Source organism: Sapajus apella, unplaced genomic scaffold, assembly GCF_009761245.1.
Source record: "Sapajus apella isolate SASKATOON/1434 unplaced genomic scaffold, GSC_monkey_1.0 scaffold27, whole genome shotgun sequence".
NCBI lineage: Eukaryota > Metazoa > Chordata > Mammalia > Primates > Cebidae > Sapajus > Sapajus apella.
In genome coordinates, this window is record NW_022436967.1 from 23489051 (window position 1) to 23512242 (window position 23192).

The 23192-nt window shown below is 34.8% G+C and overlaps 1 protein-coding gene across 2 annotated transcripts in view; it reads left to right on the forward strand.

Moving 5' to 3' along the window:
* The window catches only part of LOC116560909 (bifunctional heparan sulfate N-deacetylase/N-sulfotransferase 4), a 285389-nt gene extending 263737 nt beyond the window's left edge, over positions 1-21652 (forward strand). For both annotated transcript variants that reach the window (XM_032292470.1, XM_032292471.1), the window contains exons 9-14: positions 1716-1839; positions 3746-3920; positions 9846-10016; positions 15430-15539; positions 19520-19622; positions 21473-21652. In XM_032292470.1, coding sequence (XP_032148361.1) covers positions 1716-1839; positions 3746-3920; positions 9846-10016; positions 15430-15539; positions 19520-19622; positions 21473-21592 — 803 coding nt within the window. In that variant the 3' untranslated portion in view covers positions 21593-21652. The remainder of the gene's footprint in view (positions 1-1715; positions 1840-3745; positions 3921-9845; positions 10017-15429; positions 15540-19519; positions 19623-21472) is intronic.
* Positions 21653-23192: the final 1540 nt, after the last annotated feature.

The window sequence follows — 23192 nt, forward strand, 5'->3', positions numbered from 1 at the left end:
CCGGATTTCATGTTTCCTTCCAGCTTGTACTCTATTGCTAATTCATTTCCCTAAAACACTTTTTTTGTTTTTGCTCTTCTCACATTTTTCTCTTTTTTAAACTCCTATTATTTTTAGGAACAAATCAGGTAAGCTCTTCAAGATGCCCCTCATCCCTCAAAACTATTACATCTGTTTTTTTCAGTTTGGTTGAGAGAGTTCTTCTGTCTAAACTTTAGGACTCTAATTTAGTTCTTAACCAGTTCTGTCTTCTTCGTTTTTTTTAAATCTAGTCTGCATAATTTGATTTCATATTTGTTATTCCTAAACGTCTTTTTAAATTAGTAACTAAATCTCCATAAGGACACTTACTAATTTTTGCCATCTTATTTCACACAGAGTCATTCATTCTAGGTGTTTTAACATGTCTTCCATCCATGGTGGCTAATCCCCATGGATCCGTTGTTACGTTCTTTCCTTTAGCTACTCATTACCTCTTGGTGGCAAGAGGTAACATAAAGCTGTGAGGATCTAAAAAGGTGGCAATTTCCTTAATACTCAAAGTGTGGTAGCCTTTGCTCATATGATCTTAGGGTATATGTGAACAAAATACCAATTATCTACTGGCCTTCTCTACTTCTGATCCCAGTTGCAATGATAATCATTCTGCCAGCACACATATGTAGCTTGTCTGCAGCTCTGCTAGGTCTAGGACATCTAACAAATGCTGCATCTTCCAATGTATCACAGAACAGTTTACCTTTCAAGAAGAGAAGTCTTGATTAATGAGAGTTATGATGACCCAGTCACTTCATGAGTTCTTTCTGCTATAGCTGCCAGTCTCTGGCCTAAATCTGAAGGAAATAAGATTCAGAGATTACATTTGAGACTTCTGCAATGTGCACACAGGTGGGTTCTCACAGCTAGGCTGTTCTCTCTAGTGCTCCAATTATCAGGCTTGATTGTCATATTTTGCCAGGGAAGTCACTGAAGCAGCCAACTTTCTAGAGTCCTGCCCTCTTCTTTCAACCTTGCTGTGTAACACTTATGTTTTAAAGGAACAGTATTAGAATGTACTTCCCTCTGGAATCTGTCTCACTGATTTCCCATCTAAATCACCCATTTTCTCATATGTTAGAAAGATATTCTGTTCTTCTCTCATTATTGCACCTGTCACATTACATCACAATTACTTTTTTACTTGTTCCAAGTTCATACATGGACTTTAAGTTCATTGAGGGCAGCAAACGTATTTTCGTAATCAAGAGTTACTTCCAGGCCATAAACAGAGTAGCATATCAACCTCTGTTGAATAGTTTGATTTCATTCATCTCAATGTCAATGCTAATTGAAGACCCACCAGTTCAGGTTTTGTGACTGATGATAAAGATGGAGACAGAGAAACCCATGCCCTTCATGCTCTGGCCATTCACCTGACTCCAGGAAGAAAGTTGAGCTGCATGACTTCTGCAGTGCCACACTAGTCACATCATCAATCTGCTTTACTTTGGCTATTTGCTAATATTAAATCAGGCATTATGATAAATAGAATCATGAAGACTAATAATAGAACATTTGGATTGTAGTGCATGGATTGCGCCTAATTGATTTAAAAAAAATGATATTTATACTGGAAATAGTTGATTATTTTAATATTACTTTTTCAGCAAAAAAATGCTAAAATAATATTTTGTTTCTTAATATCATATAACACTTTACCTTCTTTTTTGTAATAGGAACAACTGCACTTTATTTATTTCTTCTTATGCATCCTTCAATCATCAGCAATCTCCCTAGTCCAAAGACATTTGAAGAAGTTCAGTTCTTTAATGGCAACAACTATCACAAGGGAATAGACTGGTAAGAAAAAATAACAAAAAATAAATTCCGTTATTAACACATGCCCAATCACTGCAGAGCAATTATAGATGTATGTGTGGCATCTGCATAATTACAGGATAAATTTGTTATGCTCAATTCTATCCACAGTGAATTAGAAATTAATTTATAATGTTGATATGTTTAATCAGTGTTGCCTATAATGTGATTTGGACAGTGCAATAATGATAATATTTTTCTGCTAAATTAATATGATTGAATAAAGAACATTATGGTATATATTTCATCAGAATTATTTATAAGGGTATTTAAAATTCTTTTTACGTATAGTATTATTTAACTGTGCCTAATTTTTTTTTCTGAACACATCATTTGTCTTCACAACAATGTTTGAGGGAACAAATAAATCATTACATTGTTTTATTTTATAGTTCATGACATGTGTCTTCATTAACCACATAAAGTATGAATTTTATTATAATATAGGCTGATATTTGTCATGCAAATAATAATGGCATATTTTCAAAAGCATATCAAATTCTAGTCACACACATACATAAATGTTAATTAACACATGATAAATTACGAAAAAATAAAATCACAATATATCCCCTAAACCAAAATAGAATAAACCTGATATTGGAAATAATTTTTACTTTGGTGGTCTTTTTCTAGCTCTATTCCAATTTTCAAGAAAATAGAGTCGTGAATTTAATTTCTAGTTCACAGAGTATATAAAGCAAATATCACCTGAGGAAAATTTCCCTGAATGCACACATCTGCAGCATGGAAGCCTGTGTGTCATCATCATGAATGAACCTGTTTGCAATGAAAGACACATTTTTTTTAAGAATCGGCTATAATCAGGGGTGAGCAGGTGCAACACCAGCGAGCAGATCAGGGTTCCCATTGTGGCTTGAGATGTGCCGATTCTGCATCTAGGACATTATATCTTAACTTACTTTTAAAAAACTAAATAACCTTTGGAATTGCATGCAGGTTATTAAAGCAGAAGGGCAATTTTCTCTAATCTGTGAGCACAAATGGAACACAAATTGTTTAGCGGGAATATAGATGAGACTCTTCACCACTCCACATTTGGGAAACATAACAAATGTCAAAGAGGAAAATAAGTGTCTTATATGAATTCTTAATTGCTCTCATTTATTTATAGAACATTTGAGGGTGAGAGAAGTGATGAGCTGTAAGGAGGGTTACACACATAATTAAAGACTTGCACTGAATTAACCTCAGAACATATTGATTCCATAATCCACACACACAGGAATGTTCTGACAACATATGGAGGAGTGAACCTACTGAGGCACCACAAGATCAACTGGCAGGAAATACCCCCCTTAATTTCTCTAGATAGACTATAATGTGTTCACATTGCTACATACACTACAAATTATGCAGAAATTGAGAAGGAAGAGGACAACCATGCCCTAAAATTGTTGGTGTTTTATAGCTATTCAGACTTACACATCTTTCTGTCTTGTGAACTTTAACCTCACTGAAGAATTTCTGCATTCAAATTTGAAAACATACATTTACTATTTTTAAATATCAACTAAACAGTACAGTGTAATTTACTGTTTGCCAGGGGCAAACAGTATTTCTGGAGTTGACACTTTATAGCACAGAACATCAACCCAAATTTATAAAATTTTTCCTTTGTCCCTTATTGGCCTACCTTTCATCTCACTCCTTCCCGCTGCCCAAAATGGGTCATTAGAACAGGAATATTTTAGGTTGTGTATAGAATTCACATTCAATATGTATAGAATATCTATTATTTAAACTGTAACAGCATAATAATCAGAAATAACTATAAATGAATATTAAAATATTCCAATTATTTCACATTCAGAGTATGGCAAGAAAAATATTTTCAGATTAATTAATTGTCTTTCTCTGCCTTCAGGTATATGGACTTTTTCCCTACACCATCCAATACCACAAGTGACTTTCTGTTTGAAAAGAGTGCTAATTACTTCCATTCAGAAGAAGCTCCCAAAAGAGCTGCATCTCTCATTCCCAAAGCCAAGATCATCACCATCCTCATTGACCCCTCAGACAGGGCATACTCTTGGTACCAGGTATGATCAGTTAAAAAATCTGCTCAAAGCATTTTTTTATAGCTTAAATGGAGGCAATGACAACCATAGTACAATCCAGACACGTGAAAAGTCAAATGTAAGAATATCTAACCCCCAACCCCCCACCAAAAAGTATGAGAAATAACAGCTGAATATTTAATTCATACCAAGTTGGCCAAGGACTTTCAAGCATAAAATAATGATTTAAAAAATTACATATCAAAGAATTAATAAATTTTCTAAACTGTGTTGGTTTATCAAAAATTAACAAATTAAAAGTCAGTATCTAGAGAACCTTTAGCAAATACATGGTGAATGGCTCAGAGCCTTTATTTTGTAAAAGTTTCTTCAAATTTAATAAATAAATAAAATATCAAAGTAGAAAAATAAGCAAAATGAACAAAAGGCACAGGTAAACAACCACACACAAAAACAACTGTCCGACAATTTATGTGAAAAATGATCAACCCAATTGAAGACCAAGTTTCACTCTATCACCCAGGCTATAATGCAGTGGGCTCCCTCTACCTCCTGGGCTGAAGTGATCCTTTTGCCTCAGCCTCCCAAGAAGCTGAGACTACAGGTACACATTACCACACTCAGCTATATTTTTTATTTTTATTTTTTTATATTTTTTGTAGCGATGAGGTTTCACCATGTTGCCTTGGTTGGTCTTGAACACTTGGGCTCAAGCAATCCACCAACCTCAGCCTCCCAAAATACTGGGACTACAGGCATGAGTCACCAAGCCCAATCCATTATTTTTTAATATCTTGACCGCAATTGTGATGCTTTTCCACGCTGTCAAGAAAGTGATTACAAAGGTTCTCAAGTGTCCCAATAGAACGTATACTGGGATATTTTCTGAAAACTCATTTGGCAATAATTACCAAAAAGGGTGTAAAGATATTTCGGTGATGTGATTCCCCTTCTGAAATTGATGATAAGGGAAACTTCAAAAAGATGGACAAATATTTCGGAACATTACAGCACTATCTACAAGCATAATAACAAAAGTAAAGTGCCCAACACTATAGATTTGTGTCATATTAAAATGGAATATTCTGCAGCATCATTTAACTATGGTTTTAATTAATAAAATTGTAGTTTAAAATGTTTATATTAATGTGTAAATATTAATTATTCATAAAGAAATGTAATTAAACATTGTGAATGTACTGTGAGGAAGCATGTAAAGGTGCTTCAAAAACATTCTGTGTGAAAATAAACTTAAGACTTAAAACTGAAGGATGAGTAGACATTAACTGAGTGCAAGTAGAAGGAAGGTGGATTAGAGGACAGAGTATATGTGAAACACTTTGGATATAAAGAATCAGATCACATTTAAAATGTTTAAAAAAATTAAATGTGGCTGGTGGAAAAATCCTAGGTAGAGACTTATAGGAAATGATGTGAATAGGCATACTAGGGATAGAACCATCTGGCTGCTGCCATTTTTTTGAACATCTGAAAGCCTTTGAAAAATGGTAGCCAGTGCGTGACTACCAGATTATCTTTTAGAAAACTTGAAATTATCTGCTATTTAAAGAAATTGGAATAGGACAAATGACTCTTTGAAGAAATCAAATTTGAGGCTATTGCAATAGACGTGCTGAGATATGAAAACAGTGTAGACAAAAATGGTAAGTAGAAATTGAATGAAGAATAAGTATTCAGATATATTTAGAGATTAAAATCAACAGAATTTGATGAGGACATAGTATCTAGGATAAAACAAATTTCCAATCTGAGCACTTAGATGACGGCCATACATTCCCATGAAAAAGGAATCGCTGCAGGTTATAGGAGGTGGTGGGGTGGGGGGAGGCTCAGGACTGAAAAAATATAGATTATGATCATGATGAGTGAAATCCTTCATTATCAAAAGAACAGAAAAGTCAGCTGACCCTCTAGGGAGAGGTCTGAGCTAGAAACAGGTATTTGTGAATCGGAGGTGTGAAGCCATGGCCATGTAAAAGGTGAAATCGCCTACGGAGAGAGTTTAGAAATGAAAAGTGCAAAGCAGGATGAGGTGCCAAGAAAGACAAGAAAATATAGCCAAAATAGAAGAAAAAAATTCAGGAGTGTAGTGACACTGAATCTAAGGGAAGGGAATGCTGCCAGATGGAGGTTGACAACAATTCCAAAAAGCTGCTGAAAAATAAAACAGGCAAAGCCAAAGCAAAAGATGTGGAGGGAGATGGAGCCCTTAGCAACAGAGTAAAAAGAGCAAAGCCAGATGGATTTTGGTGAATGAATAAGTAATTGGGGGTGAAGAAATAGAGGCAGCACTTGCAAAACACTCCAAAGCAGGATTTTGAAAGGGTAAAACAGGACACAGTTTTATTACAAAGAAGTAGAAGTGGAATTGAGAAAATATTATCTGTATTAGTGGTGATTTGAATTATAATAAGTCATTTCCAAAAAAAAAAAAGAGAGGTTAAAGGCCCAGGAGAGAAAATAGGTGACTAACTCTGTGAAGATACAGGAAAGCATGGCTATAGCAAATGGCTTAGATAGCAGGCCCAGGGAAGCCCTGACGCCTCTTAACTTTTCTTGTGCTGGGATTCCTCTAGCTCTCTGTTGAGTCCTACGAACATGTCAAAAATATATTTTAAAAGCATAAAACTAAATATATATACAAAAGAAACTGCAAAGTTGAAATGTGAGATACTTTTTCAATCAGTAACACATTTTTAAAATTAAATCATTAAATGAGAAGTTCTAATGCTGAGTCTAGTACTATAATAACTTTGTAATAGCACTGACCTTAAGCAACATTTTGATACATCCTTAGATATATCTGGTGTCTTATCGTGAGTAATTGGTTATAAAATAACTGGTTTTTATTGGTGGTAAAATCACAACCACAGTACAATAAATACTGTGACTGTTTTCTACATTCACAATTAATAAAATGCTGAATTTCATTCAGAAATTACTGAAAACAAAGTGTATTTTTTTCTTTTGCTCATCCGAGTTCATAGACAAACTGTATTCTATTAACCCAGAATCCCTGGATTGAAACTTAAAGAATAGAAGAGAGGATGGATGTAGATGCTGGTAAATTCAAAGTCCTGAGATACAAAAATTGAAGTGAAGTCTCTCCTTCCTTTAAGAAGCCTGGAATGAGTTAATTGATGAAAAAAGGGTGATAGTTTGAGGACACAGCAGTTTGAAAAGAGAAGAAGAATGAGAATATGAAATCATTGTACATTGGTGGGATAAAGCTGTCAACAAATGTAAATTTGCCTACAACAGTAATGGCATAATTGAAGTTGGTAATCTTGAAGGTATTAGGATAACAGTGTTTATGTACCAAAATCCCAACGATGCATGTGCATTTTGCATATGTACAAATTTAGTGCACATACAAATTAATACCAAAGTAAAGAAGACTAAAGGGAAATTTTTAAAGAGTATAGTAGGATAATAAGTATTTTCATTTTTCCTTCTTTTTCTTGATTTTTCAAAATTTCCTTAATGAAAAATGTATTTTTTATTAAAGAATACATTTGTATTAAAAATACATTTTTTTCAGTATTACTGAAAACAAATACTGATGTACAGAAAAATGTGACATTGCAACCTGGAAGGCAGGTAGTTGGGATCCAAAAGAAACACTTAGATTGGAAGCAAAATTTATAAATTACCATCAGAATCTATCTAATCCATGAGTCAGTATTTCCCACAAGATATAAGAATTATGTCCTTCTCACTTTGTGAACACTCATTGCAAAGCAAGATAAATGTATTTTTTAAGTATACCAAAAGCATTAAAATGTGAAGCTTTAAAGTTTCGAATTCAAACATTTGAGAAAAATGTTGAGCATTTCCCTGGCAGAAAGCATGGTCACTACTTAGAGCAGATTTAACTGAATCTTTTTTTCACATAGATTAAACCAGTTCAATAAAACAAAATCTTTATGATGTGTGTGCCTCTCTGTGCTTGCTTTTTCCAATAAATTCTTTGAACATATATAGAGGTTTGAAAGGAATTATTTTTTCTGATAATACTTTTTATTGCTGTATTGCAGTGAGTAGGGCCCCACACTGCTCCACATTTCAAAATAATGTAGCCTATTACTTAGCTAGTCCTGTCTATTCAGTAAATACCATAAATTTAAAGCTCAGCAGGTATAATTCAGAAACTCCTACAAATGTCACCTGCCAGTGTGATTTCTACCCAACATGTTTATAATGGACCTCGCAGAGGAGCGATAGTGCTATTTTTCCATAAAACGTGTCCCTGTGTGACTTCATGGGCATATTTTTATGCTAATCTACTTAGTTTCAGGAATACAAAGAAAAGTTGGTGCTAAACTGGAAGAAGTCAATATGGAACAGATTAAGCACAGTTTCATATTATCACTGCTTCAAAAAAAGTTTACATTACTGTATTAAATATGTATATAGTGTGTTTCTCATTCTTTATTGAAATTACATAATTTCTACACATTTTGTTAAACAATTATATAATCTATATAAGGTATATATCTATAAGGTACACACATGTAGAAACGTCAATAAATACACAACAATGAGAAGACTTCAAAGTGTATACCACTTACTAATTATTCTTTAACCATTTAAATTCCTAATCATCTTTACTTTTCTAGTTATTTTTATTTCTAGATAAATAAAAATTTATTTTTTCACCCATTCCCAATCTTTACTTTTCTAGTTATTTTTATTTCTAACTCACATATAAGACCCATCACTCACACATAAGGCCAGCCATTACATAGTCATAGCAGGGAACAATATACTTCCACCATTACCCTACACTAGAACTTCTTCAAATTCACTTTTAGAATTCTCTCAACACTTATTCCTGCACACTTCATCAACCTTCACTTAACTTACCTTAGATGATGTATTCCTCTTAGTTTTCATATGTGTTTGGTATTTTTTTCTGATTATCACAATCTTTCTCATTACATTTTAGCTAAAAATCTTCAGCCATTGAAAAGTCCTTTCATTCAGCGGTCACAATTAATCACTTACTGGTCTGGCTGTCACAGCAAGTAACTTCTACCTGTAGTCAAGTAAACAACTTTATTCCATCTATTGTCTTCCATACAAGATCTTATTTATTTGAAGAGAGTGATTATGTCATATCCTTTTATCTCCAGGATCTATCTCAGATCTTTGTTATAGTAAGAAGCTTACGAAATGCTTGTTAAATTATATTGACTGTTAGATTTATCTCTCACTGAGCTGGGCTCTCTGCTGTTTGACCAATGATGATTTGGGGTGACACAGAGGATTTGACACTGAAAAGTAGAAGTGAAGCAGTATTTGAGAATTAGCAGGATTAAGTAGAAACCCATGTGAGACCAAACAGAAAGGACCTTGGGTGATGTCAATATGAATATGACATCTAAACAAGCATGAGGGAAAAAACTAGCACCTGCTGCACAGGGATATTGGGGAAATGTTAGAACCTGAAGGAATGGCTGTAATGAAAGAACAGCCCAAGAAACATGTAAGACTATTCTTAAATAGACTATTTTTACAAAATCTAATTTTTTCATCAGGCTTGATTTATCTGGTCTCTGATATCTTCTCATTCTTAATAATATCCATGAAGAAAATCCTCGCATGCTATCTCTGCTTTGCACTTAACCACTTTAGACACAAATATAACCACAAATTTATGTGCACACCACTTGATAAGTAGTGAAGCCTGTAATTTAAGGTACTTTCAAATAAGCAGTGTGCCAATGCTTGTTCCAATATATGCAGTTTCACTCTATTTCTTTTCATTCTAAAATTAAGTATTCAACTTTTTACTATTTTGTTGCATGAAGGACACACACACACACACCAAACACACACATGCACATGCCCACCCATACACATATGCATATCTACACAGGCATTTAAAAAAATCTAACTTTACAATTGACCTTCTCGTTAAAGCACCAACGATCACATGAAGATCCAGCTGCCCTGAGGTTCAATTTCTATGAAGTTATCACAACAGGACATTGGGCCCCATCTGACTTAAAAACTTTGCAGAGAAGATGCCTAGTACCTGGATGGTATGCAGTCCACATAGAAAGATGGCTAACTTACTTTGCTACTTCTCAGGTAATTCCTGAAATTACTTTCTTCTGTTTATTATATCATGATTGTATTGCACTGATAAGCAGAAAATGTGAATGAACATTGCCATAGATGGTGATTTATAGTCAGAAACAATGATAAGTAAGGAAAAAGATGTACATTTTACATTTTTAATTTTATTAATAGTATTAAAATGATAAATATCTCTAAACCACATTTTTGCAATCTCCTTTTGAACAGTAACTAGTCTCAAAGTGATAAATTCTCATGCATGAGACATCATGTGACTTACAGGCAACAACTCTAAATGACCAGTACATCAGCCAGCTAGACAACAGCTTTGTGGAACACCACATGCAGATACCTACATGTTGTTTGTTCTGTGTGGTCCTTATAAGGAAAGAGAGTCATATACTAGACTGCCAAATGGGGAGTGTTACAATAGCTACAGGAACATGAGCTAGACAAAGAAATAAGGATTTTAAAAATGCATCCATATCTTTTTTTTTAATTGGTCTTTTGTTACTATTATACATTAAGTTTTGTGATATATGTGCAGAACATGCAGGTTAGTTACGTAGGTATACATATGCCATGGTGGTTTGCTGCACCCATCGACCTGTCATCTACATTAGGTATTTCTCCTAATGCTATCCCTCCCCTTGCTCTCCACCCTGACAGTCCTGGGCGTGTGATGTTCCCCTCCCTGTGCCCATATACTTTTATTATTCAACTCTCACTTTTGAATGAGAACATGCTGTGTTTGGTTTTCCGTTCCTGTGTTAATTTGCTGAGAATGATGGCTTCCAGCATCATCCATGTCCCTGCAAAGGACATGAACTCATACTTTTTTATGGCTGCATAGTATTCCATGGTATATATGTGCCACATTTTCGTTATCCAGTGTATCATTGATAGGCATGTGGGTTGGTTCTAAGTCTTTACTATTGTGAATAGTGCTGCAATAAATATACATGTGCATGTGTCTTTATAGTATACTGATTTATAATCCTTTGGATATATACCAAGTAATGGGATAGCTGGGTCAAATGATATTTCCAGTTTTACATCCTTGAGGAATCACCACACTGTCTTCTACAATAGTTGAACCAATTTACACTTCCACCAACAGTATAAAAGTGTTCCTATTTCTCCAAATCCTCTCCAGCATCTGTTGTTTCCTGGCTTTTTAATAATTGCCATTCTAACTGGTGTGAGATAGTATCTCATTGTGGTTTTGATGCGCATTTTTCTAATGACCAGTGATGATGAGCTTTTCTTCATATGTTTGTTGGTCACATAAATGTCTTCTTTTGAGAAGTGTCTGTTCATATCCTTCACCCACTTTTTGATGGAGTTCTTTGTTTTTTTCTTGCAAATTTGTTTAAGTTCCTTGTTGATTCTGGATACTACACCTTTGTCAGATGGAAAGATTACAAATATTTTCTCCCATTCTATAGATTGCTTGTTCACTCTGATAATAGTTTCTTTAGCTGTGCAGAAGCTCTTTAGTTTAGTTAGATCATGTTTGTCAATTTTGGCTTTTGTTGCCATTGCTTTTGGTGTTTTAGTAATGAAGACTTTGTCCATGCCTATGTCCTGACTGGTATTGCCAGGGTATTATTCTAAGATTTGTATGGTTTTAAGTTTTACATTTAAATCTTTAATCCATCTTGAGTTAATTTTTGATAAGGCATAAGGAAGGGGTCCAGTTTCTGTTTTCTGCATATGGCTAGCCAGTTTTCCCAGCACCATTTTATTAAATAGAGAATCCTTCCCCATTGCTTGTTTTTGTCAGGTTTGTTAAAGATCAGAGGGTTGTAGATGTGTAGTGTTATTTCTGCAGCCTCTGATTCATTTCATTGGTTATATTTTTGTTTTTGTTTTTTACGAGTACCATGCTGTTTTTGTTACTGGAGCCTTGTATCATAGTTTGAAGTCAGGTGCCATGATGCCTCCAGCTTTGTTCTTTTTGCTTAGGATCGTCTTGGCTACAAGTGCTCTTTTGTGGTTCCATATGAAACAACAACATCAACACAAAGGACCGCACACAAAAACCCCATCTAAAGGTTATCAGCCTCAAAGATCAAAGGTAGATCAATCCACAAAGATGAAGAAAAAAGTGAAAAAATGTTGAAAATTCCAAAAACTAGAATGCCTCTTCTCCTCCAAACTATTGCAACTCTTCTCCAGCAAGGCGCAAAACTGGATAGAGAATGAGATTGATGAACAGACAGAATTAGGCTTGAGAAGGTGGGTAATAAACTCCTCTGAGCTAAAGGAACATGTTGTAACCCAATGCAAGGATGCTAAGAACCTTGATAAAGGTTACAGGAACTGCTAACTCTAATAACCAGTTTAGAAAGGAACACAAATGACCTGATAGAACTGGAAAACACAGTATGAGAACTTTGTGAAGCACACAAAAGTATCAATAGCCAAATTAATCAAGCAGAAGAAAGGATATTAGAGATTGAAGATCACCAAGAATATAAAGGAACAAACAAAGCCTCCAAGAAACATGGGACTATGTGAAAAGACCAAAGCTATGATTGATTGGTGTACTTGAAAGTGACAGGGAGAATGGAACCAAGTTAGAAAACACACTTCAGGATATTATCCAGAAAAACTTCCCCAACCTAGCAAGACAGAACAACATTTAAATTCAGGAAATAAAGAGGCACCACTAAGATACTCCTTGAGAAGAGAAACCCCAAGACACATAATTGTCAGATTTTTCAAGGTTGAAATGAAGGGAAAATAATGTTAAGGGCAGCCAGAGAGAAAGGTCAGGTTACCTACAAAGGGAAGCCCATCAGACTAACAGCAGATCTCTCTGCAGAAACTCTACAAGCCAGAAGAGAGTGGGGACCAATATCCAACATCTTTAAAGCAAAAAAATTTTCAAACGAAAAAAAAGAATTTCATATCCAGCCACACTTAGCTTTACAAACAAAGGAGAAATAAAATCTTTTCCAGACAAGCAAATGCTGAGGGATTTTTCACCACCAGGGCTGCCTTACAAGAGTTCCTGAAGGAGGCACTAAATATGGAAAGGAAAACCTGGCACCAGTCCTGCAAAACATGCCAAAATATAAAGACCAATGACACTATGAAGTAACTGCATTAACTAATGTGCAAAATAACCAGCTAGCATCATGGTAACAGAATCAAATTCACACATAACTATATTAACTTAAAATCGAAATGGGCTAAATGCCCCAATGAAAAGACAAAGATTGGCAAATTGGATAAAGAGTCAAGACTCATTGGTGTGCTGTATTCAGGAGAGCCATCGCATGTGCAAAGATACACATAGGCTCAAAATAAAAGGATAGAGGAATATTTACCAAGCAAATGGAAAGCAAAAAGAAAGCAGAGGTTGCAATTTTAGTCTCTGATAAAACAGACTTTAAACCCACAAAGATCAAAACAGACAAAGAAGTGTGTTACATAATGGTAAAGGAATCATGCAACAAGAAGTGCTAAGTATCCTAAATATATATGCACCCAATACAGGATCACTGAGATTCATAAAACAAATGCTTAGAGACCTACAAACAGACTTCAACTCCCACACACTAATAGTGAGAGACTTTAACACCTCAATGTCAATGTTAGACAGAACAATGAGATAGAAAATTAACAAGGATATTCAGGACTTGAACTCAGCTCTGTACCAAGTGGACCTAATAAACAACTACAGAACTCTACACTCCAAATCAACAGAATATACATTCCTCTCAACACCACATAGCATATATTCTAAAATCAACCACATAATTGGAAGTAAAACATTCCTCAGCAAATGCAAAAGAACAGAAATCATAGTCTCTGAGACCACAGTGCAGTCGAATGAGGACTCAGGATTAAGAAACTCATTCAAAACTGCACAACTACATGGAAATTGAACAACCTGCTCCTGGATGACTACTGGGTAAATAGTAAAATTAAAGTGTAAAGAAAAGATTTTTTTTTTAAACTAATGAGAGCAGAGAGACAACACACCATGTCTCTGGGACACAGGTAAAGCAGTGTTAAGACGGAAATTTATAGCACTAAATGCCAACAACAGAAAGCTGGAAAGATCTAAAATCAACACCCTAATATCACAGTTAAAATAACTAGAAAAGCAAGAGCAAACAAATTCAAAAGCTAGCGGAACACAAGAAATAAATAAGACCATACGAGAACTGAAGGAGATAGAGACACGAAAAACCCATCAAAAAATCAACAAATACAGGAGTTGGATTCTGAAAAGATTAAGAAAATAGATGGACCACTAGATAGACTAGTGAAGAAAAGACAGAAGAATCAAATAGACACAGTAAAAAAAAGATAAAGGGAATATCACCACTGATCCCACAGAAATACAAACTACCATCAATGAGTACTATAAATACCTCTGTGCAAATAAACTAGAAAATCTAGAAGAAATGGATAAATTCCTGGACACATACACCCTTCCAAGTCTAAACAAGGAAGAAGTCAAATACCTGAATAGACCAATAACAAGTTATAAAATTGAGGCAGTAATTCATAGCCTACCAACAAAAAAACAAAACCCAGGATCAGACCGATTCAAAGCTGAATTCTACCAGAGGTACAAACAGGAGACGGTACCATTCCTTCTGAAACTATTCGAAGAAAATAGTTTGGGTATATACCAAGTAATGGGATAGCTGGGTCAAATGGTATTTCTAGTTCTAGATCCTTGAGAAATCACCACACTGTGAAACTATTCCAAGCAATAGAAAGAGTGGGACTCCTCCCTAACTCATTTTACAAGGCCAGCATCATTCTGATACCAAAACTTGACAACACAACAACAACAACAACAACAAAAAACATGTCTTTTCTACTTTGTCTTCCAGGTCAGGGCAAATTGAAGCCCTAGCAGGTGGGCCTCACCATTGACATTTTTTCCAGTATTCCTTCAACAATTACAATACTACAGGGCAGTGATACAATGATCAGTAAGAGAGGGACAAACATTTCCCTCTTCCCTCTATCTTTAAAAAAAAAAATTAGATGAATAATTTTCATTTGGATGACCACTATTTCTGAGCCCTAAGCTCCAGGGTTAGCTAATAGGAATTTGGTAGGCTGGATAATTATCTGATACACAACAAATGAAAAATCATGTTTCTACTGAAGTACTAGATCAAGAAAGTGTCTATGTTTACTTCTGATTTACAAAAAGCATGTTAAAGGCTATAATTTGATAATTCACAAGAAATGATGCCTATGGCAGACTTCATTGTTTTTGTGAAAGGATGTAAGAATAATACATATTCAAATGTATTCTAAGGAGGGCATATTTGCTTCCCATTCACACTGACCTAATTTATGAATGCCACACCAGGTAAAGGAAGATCACACAGTCTATTCAATTTAATTTTGTTCTTCATAAAGTAGACTATTTTTGACTTTACAGTTGCTAATTATTGATGGACAGCAGCTGAGATCTGACCCAGCTACTGTGATGGATGAAGTCCAGAAGTTTCTGGGAGTTACACCTCATTATAATTATTCTGAAGCACTAACGTGAGTCTATTATCATGCTTGATTTCATTTCCATTATTTTCCATCATAAATTATCACTGGTAGGTGTGTATATAACATCATTAATACTAACTATGAATGCATACATCAAAAGCTATCTACAAGCAATCAAAGGAGTATCCTCATTACTCATGTAGTGTTTCTCTTTTAAACACCAGAAATACTTTATTTTATAAAGTATATTCTATATTATGGCAAATTCTTCTTTCCGTGAGGTTTCCCTGTGTAAGTTTGATTAAGTAAATTTTTTACATGCAGAAAGCATCCTAGAAATTTAGATTACAGAGGTGAAAAAGATACTGTCTCTTCTTCCAAGTAATTTACAGGTTAGAAATGAAATGCAATATTTAGGGCAAAATTGGGAAATGAGTATATTCATGTTTTATTCTGTATTTATTAAATTATTTATACCAAAATATAATCATGTATAGTGTTCTAGCTATTTATTGTTACATGACAAACCACCCCAAACCTAGTGGCACATAATGACCATCATTTTATTATGCTCATGGAATCTGTAGGTCAGGAATTAGACATGATACAGAAAAATGGCTTGTCTTTGCTCATGATGTCTACAGCCACAGCCTGGAAGACTTGAATACCTGGGTATGACTCACATGACTGGGCCCTGAAATCATCTGGAGTCTCCTTCACTCACATCTCTGAATCTTGGACTGAGATGGCTCAAAGGCTGAGATGAGTGGGTTGAAGTCTCTCCATGAGGCCTCCCTGGATAGCTTGGCTTTCTCACACTGTGGTGGCTGTGTTCCAAGAGGGAGCAATAAGTCAAGGGAGTATGGTGGTCCAAGACAGCCAAGTCCTTCTCTGACCTAGACGTGCAAGTCACACAGCATTACTTAGGCTGCATTCTATTTGTTACAATAGTCACTAAAGAGATCCAGTTCCAAGGGGAGCAAAACAAGACTGCACCTCTTGATGGAGTGGGCAAGGTCACCAGTGGGAAAGAATGTGGGATGGAAGATATGGTTGCTGTCATCTTGAGAAAATAAAACCGTATATTTTTGTAATTTAAAAATGGGGAGAAATGTAAAAGAAGCAAAATGGCAAACAAAAACAAGCAGCCAAAATGTACCTTAAAAGGGCATGTATTTTACTTGTAAAAGACTCTCCCACGATGCCTCATATAAAGCTTGTTAAATTTTAGACAAACTTCTAACAAGCCCAATTGTATAATTCCCCAGTTCACGGCAGATTAGAATCAGCAATTAGACAATTAGGGAGGCTAACAGAGGGAGAGGAAAAGCAGTAATAAGATTGGGTTGTTCCTTATCCAGTAAAACAACCTTAATGAAGTTTTTACCTACACATGGAAATAACAGCACAAGGCATATTCCTGTTAATTAAGTAAACAAAGCTTCCTATAATATGTTTGTATTAATAGTTACTGATGTTGGCTTTCTTCCCCTGCCTCTCAGCAGTAGTTTAGGTAATGTTTCTATCTTGTTTATGACAAATGGTTGCTTTCGGTTCAATAAACCTGCAAAATCATACTTTTGAAGGAGAGATTACAAACAAGTGCATAATATATGGTTTTAATATGTCTCACACATCACAAAAATTAATAACTATAGTGATGTTCAGTAGAATAAAAAGCTCAAACAGCAAACAACTCATGTACTAAAAGGTGTCTAACAGTTGTATTGAGGAAGGCTTTGCATCTTAATTTCACAATTCCATGCCTATTAAAGTAAAACCATAAAGCAGTGAATTGATGTAACTTAGGATAGATGTCCTTTGTTACACTTAAGGCATATGAAGTTGCCAATGCAATAAATGAAACCAGGAGAACAAAATCATGTAGATTCAAGGTTATGACAACCCTATCTAAAAAAATGACTTTCAATATTCTGGATGGCTCTCCTTTCTCTGATTGTATTAAACTGTGCCTCACAACAGCTGCTGCAGAAAGCAAGGAGAGACCACAGCCCATCCTGAGACCTTGGCACCACCTGAGAGCAAAGGAGATGCTCTCAGCATGTGTATAAATATCTTGACTTTGCTACCAGGGGCCGTATTTTACCTTAATGCAGTTAAATATTCTCATCCTGAGGCAGAAAACGCTGTTTAGGGACACTGTTATGCCGACTTCCTCATCTCATTTTATACAGCATGCTGAATTGTTTTTCCTCTTGGGAAATTAATGAAAACAGGAGAAAGGACTGTGATAGGCAAAGAGCAGATTGAAAAGTCCAGGTTAGAAATGACTCTGTCTCTCTTTTATCCATTTAACTAGTGATGTATTTAATTTTAATTTACAACATGTACTAGGACAACATGGATTGCAAGGTTCAGGTCTCTAATAATAGGTTGGGCAGGGAACTGTGAAGGAAACTTCTCTCTCCCCCAAAATGAATTCACATATGTGCAGAGGCAAACTGCAGGTGCACCGGTATTATAGGAATGAGCCCAGGGCAACGAAATATTCTGCAACTAATTAACTTTACATCCCAGTCAATTATGCTTCATCCTTCTAAAACATCTGCTGAGCAACAAAAATGCAAACCTTTTTGATGTTTTATGCATGCATCAAACTCCGTAGTAATGAACTTAAAATTTCCCTTCTTATTTGGTTCATTCTTCCATTTTTCCTATCTTGTTAGTCCTAAACAAAAATCCTTATATATTTGACTTTTAAAAACTAATTAGGCCACACATCCTTTCTTTTGTAACTCAGTGCAGGTGGGGAGCAAAACAACATTAGAGTTTTCTTTAAGAGTATAGGTACCAAGGCCAGGCACAGTGACTCAAGCCTATAATCCAAGCACTTTGGGAGAATGAGGCGGGTGGATTCCCTGAGGTCAGAAGTTTGAGACCAGCCTGGTCAACATGGTGAAATCCCCTGTGTACTAAATACACAAAAAAATTAGCCAGACATGGTGGTCCATGCCTGTAATCTCAGCTACTCAGGAGGCTGAGGCAGGAGAATCGCTTGAACCTGGCAGATGGAGGTTGCAGTGAGCCAAAATCACATCACTTCATTCCAGCCTGGGTGGCAGAGTAAGACTCTGTCTCGAGGAAAAAAAAAAAAAATTATAGGTACCTGGTTATCCAATAGATTATCTGCCTTTAGCAAAAGAAGTAAGAAGTTGTCTAATCTTCCACTTTATTTTTACACTTCTAATTTGTTTTTAAAAAGTGTAGGCCGGGCACGGTGGCTCACGCCTGTAATCCCAGCACTTTGGGAGGCCGAGGCAGGTGGATCACAAGGTCAAGAGATCAAGACCATCCTGGTCAACACGGTGAAAACCCGTCTCTACTAAAACTACAAAAAATTAGCTGGGCATGCTGGCGCGTGCCTGTAGTCCCGGCTACTCAGGAGGCTGAGGCAGGAGAATTGCCTAAACCCAGGAGGCGGAGGTTGCGGTGAGCCGAGATCGCGCCATTGCACTCCAGCCTGGGTAACAAGAGTGAAACTCCGTCTCAAAAAAAAAAAAAAAAAAGTGTAAGCATTTGGAACTGTAAAAAAATGCAATATTTTGCAAATTGAAAGCTTTAATTCATGTTTGTATTCACAGAAGTATAGCTATATTACATTCAACCCCTTTAATGTATACTGATGAATGACTTCAAATAAATCTGTTAACATATCTTTGAAATCATATCCATAAGTAAATAAAATATCCTAACGTTCCTTTGTATAATGGGCTGTAATTTTAGTGATTGGTCTTTGATCTTTTATGAATAGGTAAGCTAAGGAACTTAAGTTAAAAATTTTAACATAAAATTAAACTAAAGGTCTATGTCTTTTTTCATTAGAGTGTAGCTACTTAAAATAGATGATAACATATAACTTCTTTCATCTCAGCCCCTCTCGAATCAGCTAAATACATGTCTGTAAAAATAAGCATATAAAAACACATTTCCTTTATTCAATTGGTGAGGCTCTTTCACTGAAAATTCCATATACAGTTTATAATCATTCTGCTTTTTATGTATTGTAGGTTTGATCCCCAAAAGGGTTTTTGGTGTCAACTACTGGAAGGAGGAAAGACAAAATGCCTTGGAAAAGGAAAAGGCCGAAAATATCCACCTATGGATCCAGAGGTAATATTCTTTAATCTTTGAATTACTCTAGCAAAAATATTTGCAAATAGCTATTAAAAACTAGTAACAATCAATTTCCTTATTTTTTCTGCTCTTTCTTTGCCATTAATAATTTTATATACTTAGAAGATGATAGAGGTAATTGACACACAGATAACTGATAGATAGTAGATAGATAGATAAATAGATGAGATAGATGAGTAGATAGATACAAGAATTAATACACATTCCTAGAAATTCTTTGCTGTTTGAATACAATTCAAACATAAATATTTACTGAAAACTGACTCCTTTCCAAATGCTAAAGTGCTTAAATAGTTTACTAAACAAGTGATTTTGGATAGAATATTCAAGCATTATTATTATATATTCAATACAGATATCCAATGCCTATATCACAGGTAGAACTGAGCTAAGCAATGGAAAGAATACAAAGATAAAAGAGTTATGAACCCAGATTTATTACAGGACAAATAAATTAGTTCTATGCATTTATTCGTAATAGGGACATAAAACATAAAACAATGATAAAACTAGAAAAAGGCAGGAAAATATCTCAATAGAAGAATAGAATATGAGAAGAAATGCCTTATCTAGTAAATTAGGCTTGCAAAACCATCCAGCAGTTGGCTCAGCCAGGTATCATACATATTTCTCTTATGGCAAGGTGGGCAAAGGGGTGCAGGTGATTCATGGGTTACCATAGAAATAGATGTACCAGAAGGTGCTTAAACTATATTTTTGAACACAATAATTTCAGAAAATCACTTTAATCCACCAAGAAATCAATGTAATGTTCCCACTACTACTATAAACATCTTATCCGAAATGTGAAGTGTTTGCAATCGGGTTTAAGGGAAGAAACATAATGAAATATCTGGTGAATGGTCCAAGATGAAGTGTAGTTGTCTTAAATCCATTTCCACAGTATACACAAAAGCTGCTAAGGGAGTTTTACATGGAAAGGCCATTTGTGTTAAAATATTGAGGAGGGCTTAAGAGAGATGGAGGAAGTTGGGCCAAATGGAAAGCAATGAAGGAGCCATTGTTACCTACGCCAGCAACAGGGAAAGGGTTTATCTCTCATTTTATCAAAGAGACAAAACTCTCTGCAAATTGGGCTATAATATGAGATAAGTGACACCCAGAAAGAAATTCCAATCTATGTAAATGAAAGAGAAATATAAAACTAAAATCATTCATTTGTTTTACTTAGAGTTTCTCTAATAAAGGCCCATCTCTGCAGCCTGATTAGAAATATAAGAAATTATATTTAAAATGAGTCAAGCTTCAGAGACCTTATAATATTTTGGAAGCCAAAAGCTCTTAGTGACTAAAAAAATATATTTCAGCCCTCAGTAAATGCAGAAATATTGTACGTAATATTGCAAATTATTATTTGTAATAGTGAATTTTAGTTTTTATTATTATGCTCTCATTTAATTTTTGTCTTATGGTCCAGTTTTCAAATAAAATGTATGTATGTTTATCTAGCTTACTTCTGTAAATTTAATTCCTCATGAGGTCCCTATCCCATTTATCTCTAGTATTATACACCTGTCATCGTTTTTTCTTCGTGTGAAGACTTCATATAACCCACAATAAATATGTGCTGTAATGACAGATAAGCCACATACAATGTACCTGGTCCTATTTCTGTTTTGCAGCTACACATTTGCCAAATATTTTCAAAAGGTAAAAATAACTGATACTTGAGGAAAAATACAAGAAATATGTTGTAGACCCCTGTATTATAATAGACACATTGCTTAAGAAATATGCATTACAAAATCCTGTTTGATGAAACGAACAGCTTCTTTTAAGTTCTTTTTTCTTTTTTTTCTTTCCAGTCTAGAAGTTTCCTCTCTAATTACTACCGAGATCATAACGTGGAACTATCCAAACTGCTACACAGACTGGGACAGCCTCTGCCATCATGGCTGAGACAGGAGCTGCAGAAAGTGAGATAGCACTGGAGACAAGAACCAAGCCTCTCAAGATACTTTTAGTGTTAAAAAAACAAAAAAACACAACCTTTATTCTCAAGCACTTGTGATTGTCAACAAAGAAATGTGTGAATAAATTTCCTTCAATCTTTTTCATAAAACGAAAACTGTTATATATGCACGCACTGACAATTACTATCATCAATTCCTGTGTAAACTTTTGGAAGATAATGTGGGGGGCTGTGGCATTATCCAGTTTCTAGTGTAGAGATCATAGCACAGCCCATATCCTATGTTAAGTATAAGGTTTCAGATACTCTATATATGACTGATAATCTGGATTATATACAAGTGATCAATTAAATTTTTGATGTAAAAATAAGGACTGAGGTATCGGTAAATGAAGTTAGTAGTAAGTCAATATTTGAATTAAGGGCTAACGTCTTCCCCTTGAGAATTTAAAAACAATTTTGCTTTTATGATGAGAAGGAATTATGTAATCTCATACTCTCATTTTTGAATAATTATTCTTTATTATATCAGCTTACTTTTTTTTTCTGCAGTGACTCCTCTTTATTAATTTTTTGACTTGCCAAAAAAGTTGTGAAGTTATAGTTTCCCATGTTGTTTGTTTTTCTCCTGTAAGAGGGGACTATCTAAAAGCTTCCATATTCACTGATATTATTTTATCTGGCAGCACATGCCTTTTCCAGTGAATTTGTCATTATAATTCCAGCAAAACCTGTTAAAGTTTTTTGGAAAAAAAAGAATGTGAAACTGTATAATACCACTGTTACGTCTAAGGCCATCTTTAAGTGGGTCCAGAATCTTACCATACTATTAATCTAGATATTTCCACCTTGATAATGATATAGTATTTATATATTTTTCACTCTATGAAGTATTTCACTATTATAAATAAAGCTTTATTGATAAAATATGAAATGAAAACACCAAGATGTGTTTGCAGATATAGTGAGGCAGTGTGCCTTCTATGTAGTATATGTCAATCTTTTTAAAGCATGGATTTTTTTCATATATATCAGTACATCTACAATCGTAGAAGATTATGTTTTTAATGCCTATTTAAAAATATATGTATAATCCAAATTTCACCTCTTGAAACATCACTAATTCTCTAACATAAACCCAATTTCTCAGCTACTCCACCCAAATGTTTATTTCTGGAGAAGTGATGTTCTTTCTGTTTAGAGTTATAGATTCTTTTCTTATTTAGAGGTTATTGTAAAGCTAGTTGGATTTTTATTTCATTCGTCAAAGATGATATATTAATATTTTGTTAAATTTTTCAGTAATAGATGAAGGTAAAATTTCAGCAGAAAAATAAATAAAACTGACTTTGATAACATTACTCAACAACCTATTCTTCCTCCAGAGTAATTTTTCTATTGGCTGTAGATAACACTACTTTTTCTTATAGTTTGAGAAATTATGCTTGCAATAATAGCGAATCAAAGATCTCTATTTTTCTTTCTTTCTTTGTTGCTGTTGATTTTTAAGTGAACACATCAAATTTATGTGTTCTAATTTAGGGATTCAGCATCCAACTTTACATTTATACTTCATTAAGATTGTTCGTTTTCCTATTGTTTCTCAGCAAAAG